General features: G+C 38.5%; 1 protein-coding gene across 3 annotated transcripts; it reads right to left on the bottom strand.

Annotated features, from left to right (window-relative positions):
• RLIM (ring finger protein, LIM domain interacting) lies at window positions 1–26,662 on the bottom strand. Of its 3 annotated transcripts, XM_056130001.1 has the most exons (6): window positions 26,510–26,662; window positions 24,592–24,655; window positions 20,646–20,713; window positions 9,401–9,590; window positions 8,062–8,145; window positions 1–6,786 (listed from the first exon to the last, which is right to left on the bottom strand). In XM_056130001.1, the coding sequence occupies exons 4-6, from the start codon at window positions 9,564–9,566 to the stop codon at window positions 5,177–5,179; spliced, it is 1,860 nt and encodes a 619-aa protein (XP_055985976.1). In that variant the 5' UTR covers window positions 9,567–9,590; window positions 20,646–20,713; window positions 24,592–24,655; window positions 26,510–26,662; the 3' UTR covers window positions 1–5,176. The 3 variants fall into 3 exon arrangements, with proteins under 3 accessions (XP_055985976.1, XP_055985977.1, XP_055985978.1); XM_056130002.1 differs by lacking the exon at window positions 20,646–20,713; XM_056130003.1 differs by lacking the exons at window positions 20,646–20,713; window positions 24,592–24,655; window positions 26,510–26,662 and adding an exon at window positions 14,569–14,638.
• Between the last annotated feature and the right edge of the window lie 742 nt (window positions 26,663–27,404).

Genomic DNA, 27,404 nt, shown 5'->3' with positions numbered 1-27,404 from the left:
ATCACTTCATGCATTTTATTGACAGTCTATATTTTATATCTGCAGTATGACATCTTACATAAGGAAAAAAAGCTTCTTCCTAAAAGATAACTATTAATAATCAAACCAGCTTTAATATGACTGACCCTTCAAGGTCTCATTTTGCATTAAACAAGTTAATTTTAGCAGGTGTAAAGTACTGTACAAAAAAAGGAAACTGGGTACATTCTCAAAATTTAATACAGGGCTTCCAAACCAGGAGTCTGCTGAATAGGTACTGGAGAAGAGTGTTATGTTCAGGATTAAATAGGAAATTAGAAACAGATAAAAGCAAACCACCAAATTAACTTCATATTGTGCTCCTTTCTGCTTTTTTGAAAATCTCTCCCAGAGGTCAGGAAGCCCTGGTATAACAATCACTTTAGTCTTTACAGAAAATACATTTATGTGCTTCATGGTCAAAGACAAAGATAGTCTTTGTTACTGATCCCCCTCCAAATCCCTTAGGTTCTTACAGATTTCAGAAAGCTTTCCAAGCCTGCTGCCTGTTTCTCTTTATATGAATCCAAGTAAACATCTATACCAAAGCAGCTCTTTCCTGGGAGAAGATAAAACAGGCACAGATACATGACCAGGAAAATTGCGTACCTACTCAATTTGATACCTGATCACATGGCCCTACATCATTAAAAGCAGCACCAGGGACAAATGGAACTATCAAAAGATAAAATCCAAACGTTGGATAGTTAAAACATGTAAAATTCAATCAGTTAAAAGAATGTTAGCAAAGGGGCACACAAAAGAGCTAAGGCTGGGCATCTATTCAACTGTACTATAGAATTGGAATCATTTGCAAGATGAGGAAGTAGTAGAGGAACCTCAAAATAACTAGGCACTGTAGTATGATGGGGATCACTTCCACTGCATACCTTTAAGATAATTAACACTTCATCCAAGTTACTATAAAGCAGCATGTGGATCTTTAATAAGCCAATTCTAGTTAAAACTAAATATTTAATAAGCCAATTCTAGTTAAAACTAAATGCAATTTTATTTATATACTTGAGGGTGTGCCTGCTTCCTTCAAATTTGAATTAAAACACTTATCTAGATAGAAAATATAAAAATGATACAAACTGTTATCCTTTGAGAGGGCTAGAACCTCTGTGGTACCTCTAGTCTATGATGTAATTTAGATATAAAATGAAATTACATCAAGTACACTGCCCATTCATTAGGAATAGACATTGTAGAAGTGTTCCAGTTAAGAACTCTGAATTTCAGAATGCGATTTTTAAAGGGCAGATACTGAGCTCAAAGCTGTTTTAGTTGCTTATTAAAAGCCAAATTAAGAAAACAATAAAACCCAAGTTCCTCAAACCTTGCACTTCAACTTTCCAAATAAAAACACATTACAGTTACATTTTCAAGTGTTCTCCAATGTGCACAATTCAACTCAATGGATTCAAAGTTACTGAATATTAAACAAAAAGTTATACTTAAGGAAAAAAAGCCTAACACTTTAACATGTGCCTTATCAATTTCTTGTATTACTAATATACAGAATACTTTGAAAAGTAGCAATTAGAATTGTCTTTTAAGAACAAAAGTGCCCAGCAAATGTGGCTTCTATGTACTTAGCATTGGTGATATTAATATCGGTAATATGACAAGGAAGCCAGTAAGTTAAACTTAGAAAAAACAAATAAGGCAGATTACATTTTTTCATTCACAGGAAAGAATAAAGGAGAACAATGAGGGAGAGGGATAAAAATATCCTCCATCTTATAAGTTATCAAGAATCACCACAAGGTGCCACTGTATTCTAGGCAAGCTGTAAAAATGGCCTTTTAAGAGACATTCCATAATTACATTCCATCACATGGATATTTTGGGAACTAAATAAAAGTTGTGGGTGATGCTTGACCCATTTTGTCATGGACACTTGGGAAGCAAGCATTTAAACCAAATCATTTTACATGTTAACCCTTCATAATATGACACTGATACTAGAAAAGGATAGTTGGCACAGAAAGGACATGTTTTCCCAGGAAAAAAATTACTTAATACTTATAGTTAACCAGATTCCTAATCTTAAAATTTGAATCAATTCCAACAGCCATACATACACATATGCATGTATATGTAGTCCTGGTGTTTCTTTTTGTTAATTATTACTTTACACTCAGGCACTAATGGAAACTTTTCTCATTCCCACCTCCAATAATACCACCAAGGTATAATGTGTTCCTTTTAGAACCAATATTCCAAATAACATGGCTCACATTTTTACAGCTCAAATCCACCAACTTTAAACCTAAACTGTACAATTTTGGTTTCAGTAGTAATAAATTTCAATCCTGTCAGCCACCTGTAGTTAAGGAACACCTCAAAAGTTGCAGACTAGTAAGTGAATTTTAATATCTAAAATATTGAAGAAACTTAAAGATTTTATATTTTCCCCTATGCCTTGAATAATTTAACAAGGTAGATGAGTAATGAACAATGTAAACTCCCAAAATTGTTTTTTCTTGTTCCTATTACTGCAAGTTCAAACTAGGTCTTAAAAACAGAACCTGAAAAAAGTGCAAAATACATAATGAAATGTAAAGGCTTTTGCAAGAAAATGCTTCCTCAAAATAGGTGTTTGGATGTTGGTGGGGAAAAAAAGGTTTTTATTCTCCACTGTACATCTAACACCTACAAATGACCTTGTCTTCAGTGTTCACAATACTAATAAACATATATTAGTTATGAACCTTGCAAACAAAAAAATTCAAGTAGCAAATTCCACAAAAAAATCTGTATCTATTCTACACAATTCAATTAAGTCATGAGTGCTTCGGAAAATGTTTTCCACATGTGCATGTCCATTATGTGCACTATTAAAGGTTAACAACTTAAAAATTCAATTCCAGTGTGTATGAATAGCTTTAATATCTGTATTCATAACCAGCATTCTGCATGAGTTGCCTCTTCAATACTTCACAAATGAGTAATACATGTTGGGAGGATTAGGGAGGTACCTGTTGTCAAGAACTGTCTATATGCTTTGAATGTGCTACAGTTGTTTTAAGCTATTTTAAATAAAAACCCCTTTAATAATGGGACATTTTATACCAACAGAAAAATGGGTATATTTATAGCCAATGTAACTACCCTGCAGATCTGAAGACCCCTAGATTATAACCTTAGGAAAGAAGACGGAGGCTCACAAATATAAAGGTATCCTGACTTTTACATGGACATTTTTTAAAAAGATAAAATGTATTACATAAGCGCCATAAACAGTGAAATCTGCTTATATTAAAAAAAAATAAGTGAAGCTTTGTTTGGACATTATTTCCTTGCAAGAGCAGTACATATCATTAGTAAATAACTACCATATTTACAAATCAATTTCCTTGATACTTAGGTAGGATTGAAAGTCAGAGGAAACCACAAAATGATGAGCTTTGAAATAATCTTAGCAAGTCGAGATGATAAGATAGCCAGATAATTCCCGAAGTAGATTTATTTGTAGATTATCTGACTACGCCTGGGTGGTAGCTCACTTTCTTAAAGGCCAAAGATGTATTCAATTCCTCTTTGGGACCATTAGGTTTTACCAGAAAAACAAACAGTCCTCCACAGTCAGACTAATCCTAGCCCCAACCAAGAAAGAGAAATTCGGCAATAGTACTGGGGTTCTCCACAAACCTATTCTTACTACTAAGGAAACAATAAAAAGTGCATGTCCCATAAATCATGAGTCAGCAACCTCATCTACTACTATGGGTAGCACAATTAAAATTTGAATTTCAAATAACCCAACACAACTCACTTTTAACAAAGGATAAAAATCCCTTAGTTCTTCATCTGGTCTTTAAATGTGAGATGTCAGGTCTGTGTTATACAGAGTATAAAAATATTAACAAGTGTGCACTGGTACCTTAAAGGATAAAGCTTGAAAATAATGCAAATTCAAGAAGAATTTCCTATTAGTACACACATTTGTACCAACTTCAATTCTTATGTTAAAAGTGGTTATAGTCTCTTTCTTTCATCTTTTTTAAATTTTTTAAGGAGCAGGCTTGCAAAAAGAAAATCAATATATCCTGCACCTGGTAGTACTGGTTTGTTTTTCTTAAACAAAAGTTTTTATCTACTTCATCTCCTTAAGTAGAATACTGTGTTCAAGGACATCATTGAATGAAACCTGTTCACATCTGTTATGATTACTGTCTTCATAAAAAGTTAAAATTCTTTCATTTCCTGCCTAATTCCAAGTTAAAATACACAATTTTCATTGGTCTTCAACCTAATTCTGCACTCTGTTCCTTCCTTTGCATGTTACAGTAGCTATTCACAAACATTAACTACTACAGATATGTTCTGCTCTTGAACAGAGTTCTACACTTTGTACTTTGTTTGGTTTTTTTTAACTAAGTTGGCTCATAAGAAGCATTTTTTTCTTTTCTAAGCATGGTACTTTACAATTTTTAATGCATTAATACAAGAGTGCATTGGAAAAGTACTGAGCCTCTACAAAATAGCTTTACATTTTTAAACAAATGATTTTTTTCACTTACACAAGCATAGGCTTTTTTAATATTTCCACAAGATAAATATCTCAAACTATAAGGTCACTCTACAGTGTGCCACAGTGATGGGCTTAGGAGACAGTTATACACTTAGAAGATCCTAACCTTAGTGTTATTTATACTGACATGTCCAATATCACCTCATCTGAAGGTGAACAAATGATATTCAGAATGTAGCTGAATTTGTGCCAACTAATAACTGGGAATGGTACAACTTTAAGCAATCACTTATGAAACAAGTACTGTAACAATTTAAACTGGGAATTTCCTTTACCTCTCTCCGATGGCATGGGAAACTTTAAAGATCAACATGAAACAGGTAAGAGCCATTGCTAAAGCACATCTTTTAAGGTAACAAAGGAGAAAATGACAAGCATATATAATAAATCATCAGCAATATCAATTACTGGTATTGAAATCAGATTTTATGTCCTATAACATTTTGTATTTCCTTTTATTCTGGAACAGATATTGGAGAAAGGACAATGATTCATTCAAAAAGCAGTGACTTAATTCAGGTTGCTACTTTATATTTAAGCACCACTCAAAAAGTGGGGTAAGTGATTCCTGTTTGCCCATCACTACATCACTACATAGCTGAGTTCAGATTTTAGTTACACAATGCTTTCTCTGTTACCAGAAGTTAAGACTGCTCTGCGACAAATAGGACAAGTAGAATTCTCAGATAACCAGCGATCAATACAGTGAACATGGTACTCATGGGAACAAGGTAATTTACGAAGTTTGTTGCCTTCTGTGTATTCTGTAATGCAAACACTGCAGGTTTTTAATGCATCATTTTCGCCAAAACTTCTCATTGCCAAGTTGTCAATCTGTTCTTTGGTGAGTCCTCTAGGTTGATCATCATCATCCTCATTTAAGAGGAAAAACTGAGCCAGGCTAAGGAAAGGCAAAGAGCCACTTTCATCAAATGTTACTGTAGGGGGGGCCCTGTGTCGACCCTCTCGCCTGGCACCTGATGAACCTGATGAGCTTCCTTCATTACTGCCTTCGAATACCTCTGAGCTAGTCTCTGAACTTTCACCACTGGAACTTGAACTAGGACTGGAACTTGAACTCGAACTGGAGCTGGAGCTGGAGCTGGAGCTGGATCCAGAACTGCTATTACCACCAGAACCCCCTCTTCCACTCCGTGGCTCTGCCCTTTCCATATTCCGACTTGAGACTGGGCCACTAGGCTCTGAATCACTATCACTGTACATAAAGTAGCTTAGCTCTCCAAAACCTGTCATTATCTGCCTTAACATAGTCTGAATTGCAACAGACGTAGTCTCACTCAAACCGGTATTTAAGATTCTACGAATGGGAATTCTAATGGTACTGACATAGGTTCTCACTCCTGCCCTTTCAGAACGTGAAAATGTGCGCCTAAAACCTCCCCGTTCACTTTCGTATGTAACAGTGTTGTTTGGTGTCTGAGACCTTGACCGGGTTCTGCTAGCTATGCTATCTCTTTGCCGATATTCCCCAGGTCGAACTCTTCTTACTTGAAGATCAAGGACTATGGTTGGAGGTCTCTGTCCTGGCCCTATAGATTCACCAGTGCTGGTCGTGTCTGAAGATGCTGCTCCTTGAGAAGCGTTTCTTGTTCCAGGTGCTGCAAAAAGACCTCTACTTAGCAACTCAGGCCCACTTATTTGCTGTCTTAATGTCACGTGGTGCCGGGTTCTAGAACTTCCCTCAGTCTCATTTACCAAAGGATGCTCAAAAGTCTGAGAAGTGATATTATGATGAGATCGTCGTGGAATTTCACTCACTGAATGCAGAGGTGATCTACTTCTTTCAGCTCTGGCTCTTGTTCGCCGATGGTCTGGGCTCCTGCTCCTTGCCCTTCTCTGGCCTCTGGTAGGTAGAACTTCTCCCATTACTGCTTCAGATGAATTTCGTTCTGATCTGGATGGCCTTGCAGATGTTGAATCAGATCGTGGACTTTCTATCTGCCTTTGGCTATTGTCCAAATTCTCTCCACTAGAACGTCTTGCAGATGGCTCATTTTCATTCTCTGGGTTTTGGCCCCCATTATTACGATTAACATTGATCTCTAAACTGAATCTAAAATCACCACTATTTGGATTAGTTCGGCTCACTGCTCTCCAAGATTGGTTTCCTCTCTGTCCACTTCTTGTTGTATTTCCAGTTTGTCGGACGGAGTTAAGCCAGTCTATTATAGAATCACCATTAGACACATCATCCGAAGAGTCTCCTGTTTAAAAAAAGAGTTGGGAGGGAAATGAAGGAACTACTAAAAATAGGACAATCATGTAAGACTGCACTGAAAAAATAAAAGATTCTAAACACATTTCACAGTTACAGATTTTTGAAAACTTTATTGCAAGGATTTGCAAATAAAGGCAAAGAAGTTTAATTCCATATTGAACAAATAAGTTAATCCTAGAGAAACTAGGATATTTTATTTTCTGGAAAAAACAGAATCTAAAGGAAGTCTACTTATCCATACATTGTCATATTTAGAGCCACTGTTAGAGGGTAACACTTTTCACTCTGTGAACACTAATGTAACACAAATTACATTTGATAAATTAAGTTACTTAATTAAGTTTCTAGGTTTTTGTTGACTTTTAATTACTCTATAACATTACTTCTGAGCTCTTAAGTGCCTCTGATAATAAGTGATCCTTCTGTAAAATAGAAGAATGCTTATAGGCATTGAGGACAAAATAAACAAGGTTACTAAGACTTTAAAAATTAAATACTTCTTGTTATTGACATGAAATTGAAGAGCAGGCCTAATGTACAGCCTAAACTGACCTAGCACAGTACATGTAATGGTACATTCAAGAACCAACTGCTCTTAAACAGCTTCTTCAGTTAGTCAAATTTCCTACCTATTGGGAAAGAAACACCAGACCTGAGGAACCACTAGGATTTCTCAACAGTGACACTGATTACATTTTGAGTCAGCTATTTGTTGCAGGCTCTACACTATGTAGTTGAGAATGCTAGACAACATTCTTGGCATCTACTTACTTACAAATGCTGGCAGCAACTCTCTAGTCATGACCACCCAAAATGTCTCCAGATAATGCCCTTCCTCAGGAAGCAAAATTTACCCCACTGAAAATCACTAATAGGAAGTACAGCATTTTATTCTGCTGGTGAGGAAGATACATGTTTATAAGTAAGACATAAGTACACAAAATAAAAGGAGGAAGTTTCAATGAAGATAAAAAATTAAGGAAAAAAATCACCAAACTGACCTTAAACAGGTCATTTCTCTGTGTCCCAATTAGCAGAATCCAAAGGTAAAGAAGGGAGAAAAAACCCATGGCAACATTCTCACTAACTATCAAAAAATGCCACTTTTCTCCCTTGATGAGCAATTACTTAATCCCAAATTAATTTGTGTCTGGATCATCTTGCCTGACATTTTTTGTTATGAAGTTCTCTATCCATTCCAACCTCAGGCTACCATCCGCTCCTACCACCACCCCTCCCTGCCCTGCCCAGCAAACTATACCTCTATTCTCATCTGAGTTTTGTGGTGGAGGACCCTCTTTTATTTGTTGCAGTCTTCTCAGTAATTCTTCCTCTGTACTTTCACCTGAAGATAGTTTAAAAAAAATTGCGAAATTACAAATAATATCTAAGTAGAAACTGAGGAATAAATAAGAATCAAGGTAAAACTGACTTAGGAAACATGACATTAACAAATTTATATATTTCCAGCTTGCCAAACAGTGTTGCATACAGTATTTCATTAAAAAATTTCCTTTGTGGGAGGTAGGGACTGTCTGCATTTTAAAGCAAGTAAAGAGACAGATTGATGTGCCAGAAGTCATGGTTAATAAATGGCTGACACTGGGGGCAGGTAGGGTGTTTCCTCTGAACCAGGTTTGATCCCTGGCATCCCAAATCACTGCTAGGAATTATTCCTGAATGTAAAGCCAGGAATAAACCCCGAGCACCCCCCAATGTGTCCAAAACAACAAATAAAAACCAAATGGCTGATACAGAACACCAACTTAACTTGGGCATTCTGATTCAAGTCAAATGCTCTTGACTCAAAATGTATTCTCTCATAAGAATTATAGTAACACCTTACCTTTAAAACTGTAAGCAATTATCAAAGGTGTGCAGAAATACTAAAAATGAGATAATGAATTTTAACTAAGGTCAAATTTAAGTAGAACTTAACCAAGCAAAGAGAACCACCAAGCAAAGTTCTGAACAATACACATTTTACCCAAAGCTGACTTAGAAAAAATACTATTTAAGTAATAGCAGCGTACTAATACATATAAATTATTATTTATATGTCACTGCCACTCTCCTGTTGTTCACAGATTTTCTTGAGCGGGCCCAGTAACGTCTCCATTGTGAGACTTGTTGTTACTGTATTTATATGTATTAATACTAATATATATAAATCTAAATTTAAAAAACAAAACTAAGTAACAAGTATAGCAGTATATTACTGTCACTTTCCTACCCCATTGTTCATCGATTTGCTTGAACGGACACAAGTAACATCTCCATTGTGACACTTGTTACTGTGTTTGGCATATGGAATACATCACGGGTAGCTTGCCAGGCTTTACCATGTGGGTGAGATACTCTAGGTAGCTTGCTGGGCTCTCTGAGAGGGGCGGAGGAATCGAACTCCGGTCGGCCATGTTGGCTGCGTGCAAGGCAAACGCCCTACCTGCTGTGCTATCGCTCCAGCCCATAGCAGTATATAAACAATTTTATTTCTCTAGTACTAAAATGTTTCAAAAATGACTAAAAAGCGAATTTTAAAAACATTAACATATAAAAAGCCCAGCGATTTGTAAATCCTTAAAATACACGTTGCATACCTGGGGTGCCTAGCAAATTGTTATCCCTCATAAGTCTGTAATCTTCTTCACTCAGGTTATTTACAAACTGATAGAAAGCCTCTTCTCGATCCAATCGGTCCATTTGACTTCTGCGTTGTGCTGCAGACTGATCACTTCCTTTATCGTTAGAATCTGAACTTTCCATCTTGATTAACAAGTGGAAAATTATCTAAAAAGAGAAAGATAAACCTTGAAAACAGTTATAAGTACATATTGTATGAAAGTTTTGTCTATGTGAAAATATAGAAATTGGGTCAAAACATGAGTTCAAAAACCTCAAATGAACGATAATGTAAAAACTCCTGACAGCACTTATTTTTGCTTTTTGGGTCACACCTGGTGATGTGCAGGGGTTACTCCTGGCTCTGCACTCAGGAATTACCCCTACCGGTGCTCAAGGGACCATATAGGATGTTGGGAATCGAACCTGGGTCAGCCATGTGCAAGGCAAACGCCCTACCCACTGTGCTATCACTCCAGCCCAATGAAAGAACTTTCATATTAGAAAAAAACTAGGTCAGAGGTCATTAAAGAGACAATGAAATTTAAAGGTCATGAGCAGTTACTTAACCCCAAATTTATGTCATTTATTTGGGATCATCTTGACTAAAATTTACTATTATGAAGTCCTCTAGTCATTCCATCCTTAACCTACTATTCCCCCTAATAACACCCCCTTCTTACCCTGTATAGCAAACCGGCCATAACTCATATACCAAATTCTGCGCTGCTATTTATTTCTACTAGTGACCTAAGAATGGTTTTCATATTTTAAAATTGTTTTAACAGTATTTTTAATTTGTTTTTGGTCCACACCCAGAGATGCTCGGGATTACTCTTGACTCTGCTCTTTGGAAATATTCCTGGCAATGCTTGGGGGACCATAAAGTGGGATGCTGGGCATCAAATCTGGCTTGGCTGAATGCAAGGCAATTGCCCTGCCTGCTGTACTATCACTTCGGCCTCAAAGAGAATATTTTGCGATACATGTAAGTAAGTAAAGGCCCTCCTGTTGATCATCGATTTGCTCGAGCGGGCCCAGTAACGTCTCCATTGGAGACTTTGTTGTTACTGTGTCTGGCATATCGAATACTCTCGGTAGCTTGCCGGGCTCTCCGAGAGGGGCGGAGGAATCGAACTCGGGTCGGCCATGTTGGCTGCGTGCAAGGCAGACGCCCTACCCGCTGTGCTATCGCTCCAGCCCTAGGAAATACAAATTTCAGAGTTGAAAAATTTTGCTAGAAAAGTCATACATATTCATTTACATGTTTACTATGGCAACCATCATGCTCTAATGGCAAAGCTGAATAGCTGTGAGAGTCCATATGTGGCACTCTAATTACTTTGAGCCGTAGTCTGCATAGTAAGCATAGTTGCAGGGATGCAATTATACCTTGACAGCATTTCAGGTGTCATGCATTAAATTACAGCATTGTGACATAAATTGAGGGGGGGAGGAGCCAAGTGGTGAGTAGGATCCCCAATACATAATTCTCAACAAAGTTCAGTGTGAGGGCTTAGAGTATAGGGTGCTGCTCAGGCCCTAGTAGTGCTCATGGCCTCTAGAACCATACTTTGGAGTGTTCAGGGGCTTTGAGCTAGCTGCACCTGAAAGGATCAATAGGCAACATGGGGCTACAGATCTAACTGGGGTCAGCTGCACTCAAAGTATGTACTTAAGCTTATGTACTCTCAGGTTCCACTACAACATATTTTTAAAAGTCAAAATATTTTTAAAAGTAACAGTACACACATTTTCTGAGATGAAGCGGATGCTACCTTTAAAGGTATACAGCATGAAATACTTTATTATCAAATGGCAAAACTGCACTTACTAAGCAGTGCGCTAAAATGACTAATGTGTGAGAGAAAGAAGTGCCTGCCATAGAAGCAGGCACAGGGTGGGGGTCAGGAGGGAAACTGGAATGTTGGTAGTGGGAAATGTACACTGGTGAAGGGACTGGTGTTGAAACATTGTATGACTGAAACCCAACCATGAACAACTTTGTAACCATGTATCTCACTGTGATTTAATTTTTAAAAAATTTAAAAACAGTTTGTCACTCATGGTGTTCACATTTCAATGGGAAACCTAAAAGCTTACAAATTTTATCAATTTATAAAAAGTCTAATGTTCTTTTATGTTAGATGCTCATAAACAACTGAATTGGTGACCACCGTGGTTTTAAACCCAAGTTTTTCACTAAACCCAATCCAGGATTTTCCACTAAATCATAAAATTGTGATACAATTTCATGATTATATAAGATCTATAATCAAGTCTCGTGCACAAACAGCAACGAAGGTGCTTTAGAAAGTCTGCAGGTAGGGCATTTGCTTTGCACGCGGCCGCTGAGGCCAACCTGGGTGACCCGGGTTTGATTCCTCCACCCCTCTCGGAGAGCCCGGCAAGCTACTGAGAATATCCCGCCCTCACGGCAAAGCCTCGAAAGCTAACCATGATGTATTTGATATGCCAAATACAGTGACAAGTCTCACAATGAAGATGTTACTGGGCCAGCTCAAGCAAATTGATGAACAACGGGAGGACAGTGACAGTGACAGAAAGTCTACTGTCTTTGTAAATATCCAAACTCTGGCATTCTTTTCTATTGTGGTTTCATTAAAATTTTTATTACAGAATATCAAATTTAATTTTGTTATCATTTACTTTCTCTGGTGGCAGTCATAAAGAACTATGAAATCACAAGTTTTTTAAAGGATAGAAAAACCTAGTTATACTTTGTTCAGTTTTATGATCTAATTATCAATTAATGGCATTAAGGATTACTTTCTATGAAGGAAAAATGTTCTCTGTTAAATTTCTTTTTTGGTTTTTGGCCCACACCTCGTAGTGCTCAGGGTTTACTCCTGGCTCTACCCTCAGAGATTACTCCTGATTGGGCTTAGGGACCATATTGGGTGTCAGGGATTAATCCTGGGTCAGCCTCATGCAAGGCAAACTCCCTGTATACTCTTCTCTCTCTTCAGCCTCCATCCTTTGTGTATTTACTTGTCCTGTACTTAATTATGCTTTGATTTTATATCACCTGAATGATCTTTACTCTATATGACATTTCTCCTGTAGCAAGCAACAAAGTTATTTTTCTCTCTTCTTTAAAAGCTTTGAGGTACCATAGTGTATAGTAGCTTTGAATTCACTACTTTATAGATGCAGAGTACTAGAAAGCTACTTTTCCGCATTGCACAAATGCTTTAAGAAATATGTACACAAGGGGCCAGAGCAATAGTACACAGTGGGTAGGGCATTTGCTTTGCATGTGGCTGACCCAGGTTTGATCCCTGGCATCCCCTATGGTCCCCCTAAAACACCACCAGGAGTAAATTCTGAGTGGAGAGCCAGGAACATAAATCTTCTGAGCATTTCTGGGTGTGACCCAAAAAGCAAAAAAAAAAAAAAAAAAGAAAAGAAAAATTTGAATACTGTCTTGGTTCAAAAATTCATGGATCAGACAAACAATATTTTAGCAACTATTTTTAAGACAGTTTATTATCAAGGACATAATTTCAGACTCTCCAAATTTTTTGGCCATTTTTTACCCTACATACCTGAGATTCAGAAGATAACTAGTATTGAAGATTGTAGGGGAAAAAACTAGGGGATTGCTTAAAATGGCTAGGTTGTAGGTCAGAGTGATAGGATAGCGGGGAGGATGTTGCCTTGCATATGGCCAACCAGGGTTCGATCCCCGGCATCCCACAGGGTCCCCCCGAGCACCGCCAGGAGTCATTCCTGAGTGCAGGGCCAGGAATAACCCTGAGCATCACCAGGTATGACCCAAAAAGCCAGAAAAATGGCTAGGTTGGGGGCTGGATAAAACATCAGGTAAAGCTGAACCCTGATGCCAATCCCTGACTCACCATATGACTCCTGAGAACAGCCATGTGTGGCCTCCAAATCAAAATAATTGAATGGCTAGATTGGCAGCGAGAATAGCCTGTTAAATGACACTAAGTGTCATTTAAAAAGATGAAATCATGCTCTTTGGGACAAAAAGAGGGTCAATCCTAAGGTGATTAATTTAAGTGAAATAAGGATAAATGAAAGAAAGTGAAGTGGCACTAAACAAAATTTCATATGCGATAACTATGTTGGTTAAGGAGGGAGAAGAGGGGAGGGCCAAAAGAATACTGAAGAGAGAGGTCATTTTGGTGATGGGATAGCATTGACACTTTGGAGTCCAAAGTGGTGAGGACTACATACATATAGGTGTGAAGCTAAATCCCTTGAAATTCCATGTTTTTAAATCAACGGAAATCAATAAAAGAAAAATACTTAAATTTCAGAAAACCAAAAACTGAACATAAAAGATGAAGGAAATTGCCAAGATGATCATGTGGTCAATGTTTCCTTATCTGTCGGTCCTACGATAAAGCTTCTACATGTAAATCTGGGAATCTGCATAGTCCTTTCCCCAGGCTGTTTCCAGTTGACTTCCTTTTATTAATTCATTGAAACATTCAATATGCCCATTAATTTTATAGTAGGAAGCTTCGTGGATACCATTTAAACTAAGCAATAAAGCTTATGGCACTCGGTAATGGAACTCAGACCTTGTGTGTCACCTGAGAGTAGTACTCTTTCCCGAAAAGTATAAGTGAGGAATACCAAATAACACCACCTGAAGAATATGATACAAAATAACTACCCTTGCTCTTCAGAAATGTTAAGATATAAACAGGTGGAATGAATAGAAAATATCAAAATGGTTAATTTGAAGTATCTTAAAAAAATTCAAGTGTCGGGGCTGGAGCAATAGCACAGCGGGTAGGGCCTTTGCCTTGCACGCGGCCAACCCGGGTTTGATTCCCAGCATCCCTTATGGTCCCCTGAGCACCGGTAGGGGTGATTCCTGACTGCAGAGCCAGGAGTAACCCCTGTGCATCACTGGGTGTAATCCATAAAGCAAAAAAAATTAAAAATATTCAAATGTCTTCTTGCTTGCTTTATAAAAATTAAAAAATAATAAAATTTTTTTAAAAAAACATGCAAAAAAAATAAATAAAATCATTTGAAGGGCTGGAGTGATAGTACAGCAGATAAAGGTGTTTGCTTTACATGCAGCTGAAACAGGTTTGATTCCCAGCATCCCATATGGTCTCCTGAACTCTTACAGAAGTAATACCTGGGTGTTGGAGTGACAGTTCAGTGGGGAGAGTATTTGCCTTGCACGTGGTTGATCCAGGTTCAATTCCCACTATCCCGTATGGTTTCCTAAGGGCAGAGCCAGGAACAGACCCCTGAGTATCTCCAGGTGTGACTCAAAAAGCACAAAAAAAGCTCAGAAGTAATACCTGAGTACCCTGGGGGTGTTGTCAAAGAAAAAATTTTAAGTCCTGCCATATCATTAAGATCAGATGGTTCTTAAGCATCCTCTACTTGGCTAATTTATCATTTGTGGTATTTTCTGTGAAATAAACTAATGATTATAATGATATAGCTGAAACTTTTGGTTAGTCAACCTCCATAGTTTACACAAACTGTTCTGCCATCAATGTTGATAAATAAGTTCAATTACTTTGGATTTATCTGTCTTTAAATCTATTAACTTAATCACTGTGCAAATGGCAATAAAAAGGGGCACTTTTTTCCTCACTGAAATTATACTGTGTACTTTGGTTAATCCCAATCAAGTTTTTCACTAAAATAACTGCAAGTTTTCTCTAGTTTTTAAAAAAGCCTATGTAAAGATTATGTGAGTTTATCATCTTAAAAAACCAGCTTAGTTTCACTGATCTTTTGTACTTTACTTTTGGTTTCTTACATTTATTTCTACTCTAAGTTTTATTATTTCCTTCCTTCTACTAGGTTTTATCTGTCATACTTCTACTTAAAATTTTTTTAAATTTAGGTAACAGTGTTACAGTAGCGCCTAAGTTCATGTACAAATTTATTGCACACCACCACCAACGTACCATAACCCTCCTCCTCTGTCCCTGTCACTTCTGTTCTGACCTTCTTTCTCCCCTCATCCCATTATTTGTTGATTTAGTTATGATTTGGTGCATACTACTAATTCCTTTAGGCACCACTCATGTATTCCAGACTGTACTTCTAATTGTTTTTTTTTTAAATTTTCAGTTGTAAAACTGAATTTTTGATCTGTGATTTTTCTTGTTCCTTTATGATAGACCTGCATCACCATTCACTTCCCTTTTAGTATTACTTTTACTGCAACTGGTTTTATTTTTCCTGCTTTAATTTCCTCACTGACAAGATTATAAACTTAAAATCTCATCAAAAGTACTGAGACTAATCAAACTATGTTTCCAAGTAGCTTATTGACTAAGCAAGAAAAGCTATTGGTATTAAATTAAACTGCGTTTGCAGAAGTTTTAAAAAGTCAAAAGAACAAGCCTCTCTGTGAACAAATACGATGAGCATACCAAAGAGAGGAAGAGGGAGGATACAGTATTTTAATATCTCATAATCTCATACTATGACTTATTAATTTTGGTAAGGCTGAAGAGTAAAAAAAATAGGTGAAATTAACTATATTGCTTACCCAACATAACCAAAATATCTTTTAAACAAGTTATCGATATAAAAAATTAAGTCTTTAAAATCCAATGTGTACCATACACTTGTACGACATCCCAAGTTGGATCCTAAGCTGTTTTGGGGACACACCTGTCAGTGCTCAGGGCTTACTCCTGGCTCTGTGCTCAGGGAACTAACTCGGGTGCTGGGGATCGAACTTGGGTTGGTTATGTGCAAGGCAAGTATCCTACCCATGATCTTCTCTCCAGCCTCTGAATGCTACATTTTTGAATATACAAGTGAAATGTAGTCATACCAGAACAATGTTATGTTTAATAGAAAGCAATTTATATGACTTGTTTTATATAAATACTAAAAGCTAAATTTTAAAATTCAGTTTCACATAAGAATTAGCAATGTGGGGCTGGAGCGATAGCACAGTGGGCAGGGTGTTAGCCTTGCAAATGGCCGACCTGCGTTCTATTCCCAGCATCCCATATGGTCCCCCAAGCATCACCAGGAGTAATTCTTGAGTGCATGATCCAGGAGTAACCGCAGTGCATTACTGGGTGTGACCCAAAAAACAAAAAAAGAATTAGCAACGTTACTTACTACAAGTATGCAGTAGTCACATATACTTAGTTGCTACCATAATGCACAGGACAGATTTAAAATATCTGCTTATAATACACTAATATACAGTTCATGTTCTATAATGCCACTATACATTATTCTGATGTTTTCTAAAAACAGTGCTGCGCTGTACTGTCCTCCCATTGCTCATCGACTTGCTCAAACGGGCTCAGTAACGGCTCCATTGTGAGACCTGTTGTTACTGTGTTTGGCATATTGAATACATCACGGGTAGGTTGCCAGGCTTTGCCATGAGGGTGAGATACTTCTGGTAGCTTGCCGGGCTCTCCGAGAGGGAGGAATCGAACCCAACTCAGCTGGGCTGGCCGCATGCAAGGCAAACGCCCTACTCGCTGTGCTATCGCTCCAGCCCTAAAAATAGTAATGTTGAATAATTTGCATATAGACGTGGGCTAAATAGTTCTTTCCTGTGCAAATAGATCCACAAGATCTACTCTTTAACAAAATTGATTTTTTTAATTTAATTTTTTAATTGAATCACTGTGAAATACAGTTACAAAGCTTTCATAATTGACATTGCTCTACGGTTTGGAAACCTGCCTCATCTGCTGGGGGAGAAGGTAGTTGGGATAGAGAAGAGATTGCTAAGTCAATGATGGTTATAGGGATAGCTCAGGATGAGAGATGTGTGCTAACAGTAGATAACAATGATGGCCCCTCAGTATCTATATTGCAAATCACACTGCGCAAAAGTAGAGGGAGAGTAAGAAGGAAAGTGCCTGACATAGAGGGTGGGGTACAAGATAACTCTTGACCTTTCTGAATATGCCATTTCTTACATTGGGAACTAGAGGCAAAACAATTTTACTTTTCATTCAAATCCTCCCAACACCATGATTTTAGAGACAGCTGAATCCTAAACAACTGCTTGATGAGCTCAGAATTCAGTTTATTCCATGCAAGAAGGATTTTGGGGGGGTTAATTTTATTTTTTAATGAGACAATCTCACATAGTAGTATGTAAACAAACACAAAATACTTCCTCAATAGCAAGTTGCTCTCCTTTCCCCCATTCTCCAACATTAACATCAATGAAAATTAAGGAAAATAATTTTCTCAATAGGGGGCCCTGCATGTTACTCACCCTAGTTTGATCCCTTGCACCAAACAGGGTTCCTCCAGCACAGCTAGTCAGGAATAATCCCTGAGCAAAACCAGTGTGGGCCATCTCTCACCTCAAACAATCCTTCAATATACATTTTAAAAATTGCAACCAACTCACAATATTATTGTGAACTTAGAGGTTTCCATTAAAGATGCAGTTTTTAGTTTGTTATTGTAGATCGGGACAGGGAGAGAAAAATCAGATATGCATCCGTTGTGTGTGGGAGAGGCACACTGGCCACATCCAGCAGTTCTCACAGCTAATTCCTAGCTCATGCTCAGGGATCACTCCTGGCAGGGCTCTGGGATCATATGGGGTGTCAGAAATCAAAACCTAGATAGCCACTTGCAAGGCAAGTGCCCTACCTGCAGTACTATCTCACTGGCCCCTGATTCTCTAACTTTTGCCCGAAACCTCTACTCCTACCTATCTGGTAGTTAACTATCTGGTAGTTAAAAGATTTCAGCATTGGAGAAATATCTCTACCCCTTTTTAAGGGTGAGTAAGAATATTCAAGAGTTACAGGCCTAATACCTATAAAGGTGCCTTGGACTAGATTTTTGAAAGGAAAGGAAATTCTGAATATAACCAATGCCCTCAAGTATCTTGTAAAATAATCTTACCCATACCCACTGAACCTGGTCTCATTTTAAACAGTCACCTTAGTAATACAAAATTAAAAAGCATGATCTAAACCACGATTTTACTGCCCTGGTAAACATAATGCATTATTGTGAAAACAATAATTAATTTTGAAGAGCTAACCAATTTAAGAGAAAATCCCTATTTAGGGGCATGTGGCAGAGCTAGGGATGGAACCAAGGGCATCACACATGTGGGGCAACTGCTCCACTACTAGGCAATAATCCCCAATAGTTCTAAAATCATAAAAGTCTCTCCCTAGTTACAAGCAATACCTATGCTCCCATGTTAACACAGTTTTTTCACCTACATTTCATTTACTCTTCACTAGATGTCTATGAAGTAGGAATCACTTTACAGAAAACTAAATGGAAGCAGAGATAGGAAGTGATTTACCAAACCATGTTTAGTAACTGGAAAGCACCATGAAATCCAGGTTTCCTAATTCTACATCAATTTTTCACTTAGATATCTTCTTCCCAATAGTCCCAATACTATAGTTTTTGGTTTTTTATTTTTTTATTTTTTGCTTTTTGGGTCACACCCAGCCGATGCTCAGGGGTTACTCCTGGCTCTGCACTCAGGAATCACTCCTGGCGGTGCTTGAGGGACCATATGGGATGCTGGGAATCGAACCCGGGTCGGCTGCGTGCAAGGCAAACGCCCTACCCGCTGTGCTATTGCTCCAGCCCCATGAGACTATAGTTTTAAAAAATATATCACAGCGGGTAGGGCGTCTGCCTTGCATGCAGCCAACATGGCCGACCCGAGTTCGATTCCTCCGCCCCTCTCGGAGAGCCCGGCAAGCTACCGAGAGTATTCGATATGCCAGACACAGTAACAACAAAAGTCTCCAATGGAGACGTTACTGGGCCCGCTCGAGCAAATCGATGATCAACGGGAGGGCCTTTACTTACTTTACTTACTTACTATTTCTCCTTCAGTAGCATAAAACATAATTAAAGTATTCAACCTCACTATGCCATATTTGTCTCTCCTGATAAGAAAACTTTTATAAGCTGCATTAACTCACAAGAAGTTTTTAACAAAATCAACTTTTAAAGTCATTGTTTTGAATATAACTGCCTCTTGGATAAATTGTATTTTATTGGGCCAGAGGGATAGTACAGCAGGGAAGGGGCTTGCCTTACACCTGGCCAATGCAGGTTCAATCCCCCAGTACCACATTATAGTTCCATGGACTCTGCCAGGAGTGAATCCCTGAGTGCAGAGCTAGGAACAACACCGGGTGTGGCACCTCAAATTTTAAAAAGTGTATTTTATTAATTATGCTTCTTTCACAGTATTGAGCTATAATATAACTAACACCAATCCCTAGAAACAACAGCCAAATCGGAAATTCAGGCCAGAGTCTCAAAAAACTACTCATTTGGTCAATGTATAAATTACTATGTCAGATGAAGTATTAGGGAAAAATAGCAATAGCAACAAAAAAACCTGAGGTGTATTCAGAAATAAAGAAATTTAAAACATTTGATTCACCTTAGAAATTTTTTGCACTGTTTGTGATTGATTCCCACTCTTCTTATAGTCACTATCACATATTAACATAAATTCTCTGTTTCTTACTACTGCTAAAAGACTATTTCATTTAATTCTAGGTACAGCAATCCTCAAAACAGTAAGGCCAAAAATTCACTTAAAACATCAAAACTGTTTGATATTGATGGCACCAGGAGACCTGGTGCTAAGTATAAACTCTAAGCCCACAACATATGCAACAAGCATACTGCCTTATAGAACTCTATTAAGGGGGCTCGAAGCACCAAAATATAGTTAAAAAGTGGATTTCACAAAACTGAATTCTTAAATTCAAATGCTCTTGTCAATTTTAAAATAGAGAATAGTGTGGAAGAAATGTTTTGTTTTATTTAGTTATTTGCTTCAGTTGTTATTTTTGCTGCTTTTTGTTTTTACAAGCTGTGCTGGGTCCAGCTCTTTGTGCAGAGAACCATATAGTAACAGGGATAGAACCTGGGTCTCCTGCATGTAAAGCATGCACTCAGCCTGTATATCTATCTCTCTGGTTCACAAAATAAATCTTTTTAAAAACAAAAAGGGATGAGGCCAGAGATAGAACAGCGGGCAGGGCACTTGCTTTGCAAGCAGCACTTAGGTTTGATCCCTGGCACCCCATATGATTCCCTGAGCCTCGCATGGGTGATCCCTTAGTGCAGAGGCAGGAAAAAGCCCTGAGCACTGCGGAGTGTAGCCCCCAATGCCAAAACAGAAACAAAAAACAAAAAAGGGAGGGAGGGAACCTAATATCAACAACTATAAAGTATCTTGAGCATTTTTACCCCTTCCAAATACGTTCATAGAAGTTCCAAATGCAGTAGTGATCTACAGTAGAACATGTTCTTTTTATCTAAAAAAAAAAAAAAAAGAATATAAAAATCTTATGCTGATGGGTAAGCATCATTTTGTTTATAACAGAGCTTCATCAGAAACACCATATATGAGAACAAAATGTGATACTTGTCAGAGAAAATATTACTTAAGTAATTTAATTACCAAATTGGAAAACTTTTAATGCAGTTTTTTAAACTGTTGAACTTGAGGCTAAGACAAATGCACTAATACATATGTAGATACCAAAAATGTTGGGAATTCTTATAGAATATTTAATTAAAATTTTATAGATATATTTTAAACAAACGAGATTATGAACAACCAGCATGTTTTAAATTCTGAGTAGCAATTCAGCTAAATTCAGAGGAACTCAGCTCTGAAAAGTAATAAAATAGGAGATGCTGAATTCTGGTTTAGTTAAAACATTAACTAGACAGACAATTTGGTGAATTAATTTCATCTTTTATGCATCTTATCTCCATCAATGTTAGAATTCTGGATTAAACCTTCCAGTTCTGTGATTATGAATAAAACACAACGAAGATTATTTTGCAGTATTATATCAGAAAAATAAAACTGAAGAACACATGTAGGATGCAAACTTAAAAACTCTGCTTTCCTTGTCACTTCACTCAGACTTTTGTGCTCATTATTATCTTTTAAAAACGTATTCTTTAAAAGTTAGGGCAAACTGATCTATTGTCGCCTTTATTTTCTATACAATACTTCGCCACACAATTTGCTAATTACTAATGCTAGCCTATCAGAGGATGCTACCAAGACCTCCACAACTGTTGATTCTACCACAGATTATAAAATATCTGCATGGTAACATTCACTTAACCTTATTTATATATTATCTATCTTTGCCACTTAAATAGCAGGAAAAACAAAACACAAAGAGACTCAGAAATGTTTCTTTGTGTCTAATTCTTTTGGTAAGAAGTCTACTGACTTACAAAAAATTCTGACTACTGTAACCCACTAAAACAATTAAAAGATCATTAAAAACATCTGATTCAAAGGATGGAAATCATGACAAATGCTGCCAATTCATAGGACCAAATTAGTAAAAATGGAAACTATTATAATGTCCATTTTAATTCAAATACTTTAGACTGCAAATGCAATCTTCCATCACCCATTTCACATTTCTATTACTAAGCTATGCCACTATATTAGAATTTTAGAATTTGGTCTTATGCACATGAACTCAATTATGACATGCTTCTTTCATTATTCCTAAATCACAAATTGACTCAAAACCCCAAAATGTTTCATGCATTCAATTTTTAAAAAGCATTAAAGTCACTGATTACTGGCAACCTGATGTTTATCAGTAAGTAAAGTACCGCTTTAAAGATACGAGTCTTCCATCGAGGGATGGACACTTGATCATTGTATAACTGAAACCCAAGCACAAAATTTGTAAGCCTATAACTATACCTCATGGTGTTTCACTAATAAAAAAAGAAAAAAAAACCTAACTTTACAGGAGTCAGGGAGATTGTACTAAGGGTTAGAGAACATGCCAGGCATGTATGTGTAAGGTCCTGAGTTAGATCCTGAGCACCTCACTGCACTCCACACACAAGCACCACAGAATGGGGCCCTAGTGGCCCCCAGCACAACGCAGGTCACAGTACTGCCTGGGCCCCTGAACACAGAGCCAGGAAAAAAAACCCTGAGCACTTATGGGTGTGACCCTAAAACATAACAAATTTAAAACCACTTGACCAGGGCCAAAGATGGCTCAAAAGGCATGTGCTCTGTATTTTAGAAGCCTGGATTCAAACCCAGGAACTACAGTCACTCCAAACACTGCCAGGGATCCCTAAGCACAGGAGCAACCCCAAGCACTAAATTGGGAGATAATCCCTGAACAATACCCAAACAGTACACCCAAATCACCCGGCCAAATAAACTATCACATTATTAAATGACTACTGTATTACTTGAGGGAAAACAATTTGTATTAAAACCCAAACATGCTGACAACCAGTGTTCCTACAAAGAAACAAAGACAAAGGTGACTGACTACATATATCTGGCTTGTCCTGAAGAGCAGTGTTTTAAATCTGTTCTGAAATAATCATTGTTTCTCTCAATCTTTTAATAAATTATATAGCCTGAATAAGTATACAGCAATCCTATATACAACTGACAGTAATTTTGGTCAACAGGAAAATAAAAACTATAGTCGAGTTAACTTATTTCTTCCTACAACCAAGTGAACAGCATGAGTAAAAAATATCCCTTTCTACTCCACAAATGTTACATCCTTGGGGAAGGGAGGCAAGTACACTAGTGATGGGCGTGGTGTTGGAATTATGTACCTGAAAGATCCTGATCAACAGTATTAAATCACAGAATCACAAGTTCCCAATCAAGCAAATTTTTTAAAAACAAGAACGGGGTCAGTGAGACGTTACAGTGGGTAAGGTGCTTGCTTGACACGCTGCCAACCCAGTTTCGGTCCCAGGCATCCCATACAGCCCCCCCTAACAACTCCAGGAGTGGTTTGGGGGTGTAGAGTCAGGAGTATCCCCTGAGCATCATGGCATGTGGTCCAAAAAACAATCAACCATTAAAAATAAAAACAGTGAACACAGTTTCCCAGAAAGTATGCTCATCACCATGTAAATTTTATAGCACCCAGCCTCCAGCTGTGAAATTAATGCAAGTGTTCCATGAACCTCTATGTGTGTGTACACTGTATATATTCAGGGGTATTTGTCTTAGTATAGTCAGGTGAAACTGTGACTGACTTTATCTGCAGGTGCATTTGAGATGAAGCACTAAAACATAAGGCAACTTAAAACAAAAATATCAACAATATATTTCAGGGAAAAGTCAAGTTCACAAACATATTCCCAAACTGTCCAAAATTGCCAAGTTTTGTATATCTAGGAATATATCAATTGATCAGGGAAAAAAGAAAAGAACTGCTTTAATTCCACATAGGAAACATCCATGTTCAAGATTGAGACAAAATGTTTTCCCTCCTATTATTATTTTAGAAAAAATACTTTATGAGTTGTCAACAATTTGAGATTATATCAACTAGATACTTGTTACATCAATGGGCCACAGGTTTTGAAAAATCTTTGTTATACAGAAATGTCAGAGCTAGACTTTAAAAAGAAAAACTTTCTCCCCATAGGAAGTGTCCCAAAATACTAGAACCTCATTAGTATGGGTTTGAAAGAGGACTCACTGTTTTCTTCTACTACCTTTCATTTATTTTCTTTACATTTCCAATCTAGAGAGCAATTAAAGTCTCCAGACGTTGAATTTCTGTGACTTCATTGTGACTTTGGCATCAGACAGACCTGGGTAAAAATGGGACTCTACCCCTTAATTGAGGATGAATGAACCCAAGTTACTTCTATTCTACAGTTAATATCCTCATTACCATAACTATCATCAAAGGAGTTAATAGCAACAACAGATTATGTATTTATTAAAACTTTTGATCTTATAGAAAAATGAAAACAATATAGAAAATAATATAAGATTATATTCCTGTATAGTATACTAGTATTTCACTTAGCTCTTCAATGAATATTTAAAATCTATACTAACCCTATTCTAACAATGATTTAAGGCTTCAAATGTCTATTTTGTTTTTCATCCTGTCCCACAGGGTACCAGTAAACTTCACACCTTATTATAAGAGGAAAATTTACAGATAAAGAAAGCACTAGTTCTTCTGAGTTACTTATAAACATTACCCTTTGAATTCCTAGTAAAAAATGTCACTCTTAGAATGCCCAACACCAACTAACATATTAAATAAGCCCATCCAAATTATAGGGCCTGCAAAACAGAAAAGTATTTTTAAACATGCATTCTACACATAAATCATCAGGAGACGCAACAAAAGTAAATTACCTGACTGTTATGACATAGTATTGTAATACAATAAACTGGATTTTAGTTTTCTTCACTTTCTGCTCTAGAAAAAAAAAAGAATCCATTATTCTTCCTCTTTTATGAGACATTTTCTTTGAAATAGACTCATAAAAAAAACAATCCTATGTATTTTACTTACACACATATACGACATAATCCCATCTATTTCTGTATTAGGATTAGAATATTATTTGGGGGGAATGAAGAGGTCAGAGGGAACCAAGAATTTTATACATTAAGCTTAAGATTTCACTTCAAGGTTGACAGCCATTTTATCTTTTAATATAAGCTTGCTTAAAATAGGCCCTCCCTTATCAGACCAGTAATTATATTCAGATTCTGACAGTTACTTTTAAGAACTTATTTGGCACATCATATTAGCCTAAGGCAAAAACTAAGTAGAGATCATTATCATTATGACATCTCAGGCAAAAGAATGTTTTAAGCACTTCCCAGCAAAAAAAAAGGTGTCCTAAAATTGTACTTTAAGCAGTTATATTTGGTTTCCTGGATAGTTAATTTTACAATCTAAAAAAGATTTGGTGGAGGGGGGCTATAATTTTGCCACCTGCCTGTCATCCAGGGCTGACATAAAATACGATAGGGGTCATATAAAGAGTTGTGTAATTACAAAGCGTCAAATGATTAGTAGTACGTTTATTTTTCCTCTGTCAGTCATCTAAAGTCACAGCAATTGACTGCAATCCAGAAAATGCAGGCTCCTTATTTCAGCCAAAAATTATTGTAGGGCCTTGCAAATGGTGGATATCCAATTCAAATGCCCTCCAAACAAAATTCTTAACGCCCCAAATGAAAGAGATCACGTAAATAACAAGCTTGCTAGAATCTCAGACTGCTGACTAACCTGTGGAATAAGTGTGGTGAAACTGTCTAGTGAAGGAACGTGGCTGTCTCCTCCATCTTGAAATTAATCAGCATAAGGGAAAAAGGGACGGAGTGTTCAGGAAGCAGAAGCCCAACCGGTTAATACTAGTTACTAAAGCTACGGCGTACGTGGCAGGTACCGCCCGCTGAAGCAGAGACCCTAAGGCTTTTTTCTTTTTTTTTTTTTTTGACTGGGGGAGGGGTTGCGTCGTAGGCGGAATGAACGCAAATGTAACTTGAAAATCTTTTGGCCCAATTCCCACCGTTTCCCAGGAAAACACGAACAAATATCCAACGTTTTCTCCCTCTGTCTCGGGGAGGAAGGAATCCTTGCCGTGGTGTCTGGCAAAGGATACACCCGGGTATTCGAGCTGAGGGGTAAACCACATTTGCCTTAGATCTATAGGGAAGATGTCACCGTGGCCCCAGGGGGCGCCTAACTGATAGTGCCCTGTGGAAGAGCTCAAAATGGTGTATTACAAACCCTGGGAAATCTGAAAGCTCAAGAGTTCCCAGCATTCGACTCGAGCAGCCCAACTCTCCACCCCACCCCCGGCCCCGACGCAACCCTTTCCCAAACCCTAGCCCCCCAAATAAAAGAGGGCGAGGTGGGGAGAAAAGCCTCCGAAGAATGCCAAAAAACACCTGAGACCAATAAAGGGGGAAAAATACCTCACGCCCGAGGCCAACACTCAAAATACGTCTCACCCGAATCCTAGAGGCTGTTGGAAGGCCCCGGGTTGGGGCCGGCGCCGCCAAGCAGAGGAAGCACTACCCGCCTCCTTCCCCTTCCTCAAAGAGACTGTCCACTACGCCGCACGCCCGACTAAAATGGCACCGGTGGCTACAGCCCCGAGCCCCGGCAGCAAGCTGCGCCCGGAGTCCCGAAGAGGCGCCGAGCCTCGGCCACGACGCGCCACACAGGCCATTTTGAGAGATCGCCGCGGCCAAGGTTCCGCCGTCTTCCTCCCTCTCCATCCATTTCTCACAAGATTCCCAGGGCTTCACTTACTCGGATTTTCTGACGGGAGGCTTGTCGGCGGCCTCCGCAGACACTTCCGAGCGCCTCCGCCGCCGCGGCCCTCGAGCCCGCCTGCGATGTTTCACTAGGGAGACCCGCCTCTGACCCAGCGCCCGCTCGCAGACGTTGCTCAGGCAGCCATTATCTTCCCCATTGTTACCAAGCAGCGACAGGAAATGACTGCCCACAACAGGAAGTGATGATGCCGTGTCCGGGCCGCAGTCACACTCCCAGGCCGCCAGCCAATCCGCGGCACTTTCTCGCAAAGGCTCGGCGGGAAGGGGAGGAGGCTCACCGGTGACGCGACGAGGCAGCTGAGGTCTGGAAAAGGAAAGCCTCGATGACGCCCACCATGTGACAGGCCCCACCCTCCGTCGCCATTTTGAATTGGGGCGAGAAATTCGCCTTCTGAGAATCGTGGGACCCTGTAGCTCTTCCCGATTTGAAAAGTGAGGGACTTTAAGATCTGACGGCTTGATAGGTTTTTCAGACAGCGAAGGCTGCGGTGTTGGTCCAGCCCGACGTGTATTCACGCAATTAGTCCAAATCGATTTACATAACATCCTTTTACTAAACATATTTTGACCGCCAACTATATGGCAGTCTCTGTTGTATTGGGGATAGAAGGGAAATTAAAACAGGCGGAGAGAGGCACATGGAGGGAGGGAGACTCCCGTTTGCAATGAATTTCGGGAAGGAATATAACCAAGATAGGATCTGAAGAAGGGTTCCTGTAGCCAGCCCCACGATTCACACTGGGGACACCAGCCCAAACCTTGAGGCTGAACCACCTCCCCGACCCCTCAAACTCCCGCCCTCAGCTTAACCCCACCCCTGACCTTGGAGATGATTCCCAGGAACTAAGCCCCGATAAACCTCTGAATGA

The sequence above is a fragment of the Sorex fumeus genome, unplaced genomic scaffold, assembly GCF_029834395.1.
Source record: "Sorex fumeus unplaced genomic scaffold, SorFum_2.1 ptg000073l, whole genome shotgun sequence".
Taxonomy (NCBI): Eukaryota; Metazoa; Chordata; class Mammalia; order Eulipotyphla; family Soricidae; genus Sorex; species Sorex fumeus.
The sequence above is the reverse complement of the archived record's forward strand: the minus strand, read 5'-3'. Positions and strand labels throughout refer to the sequence as shown.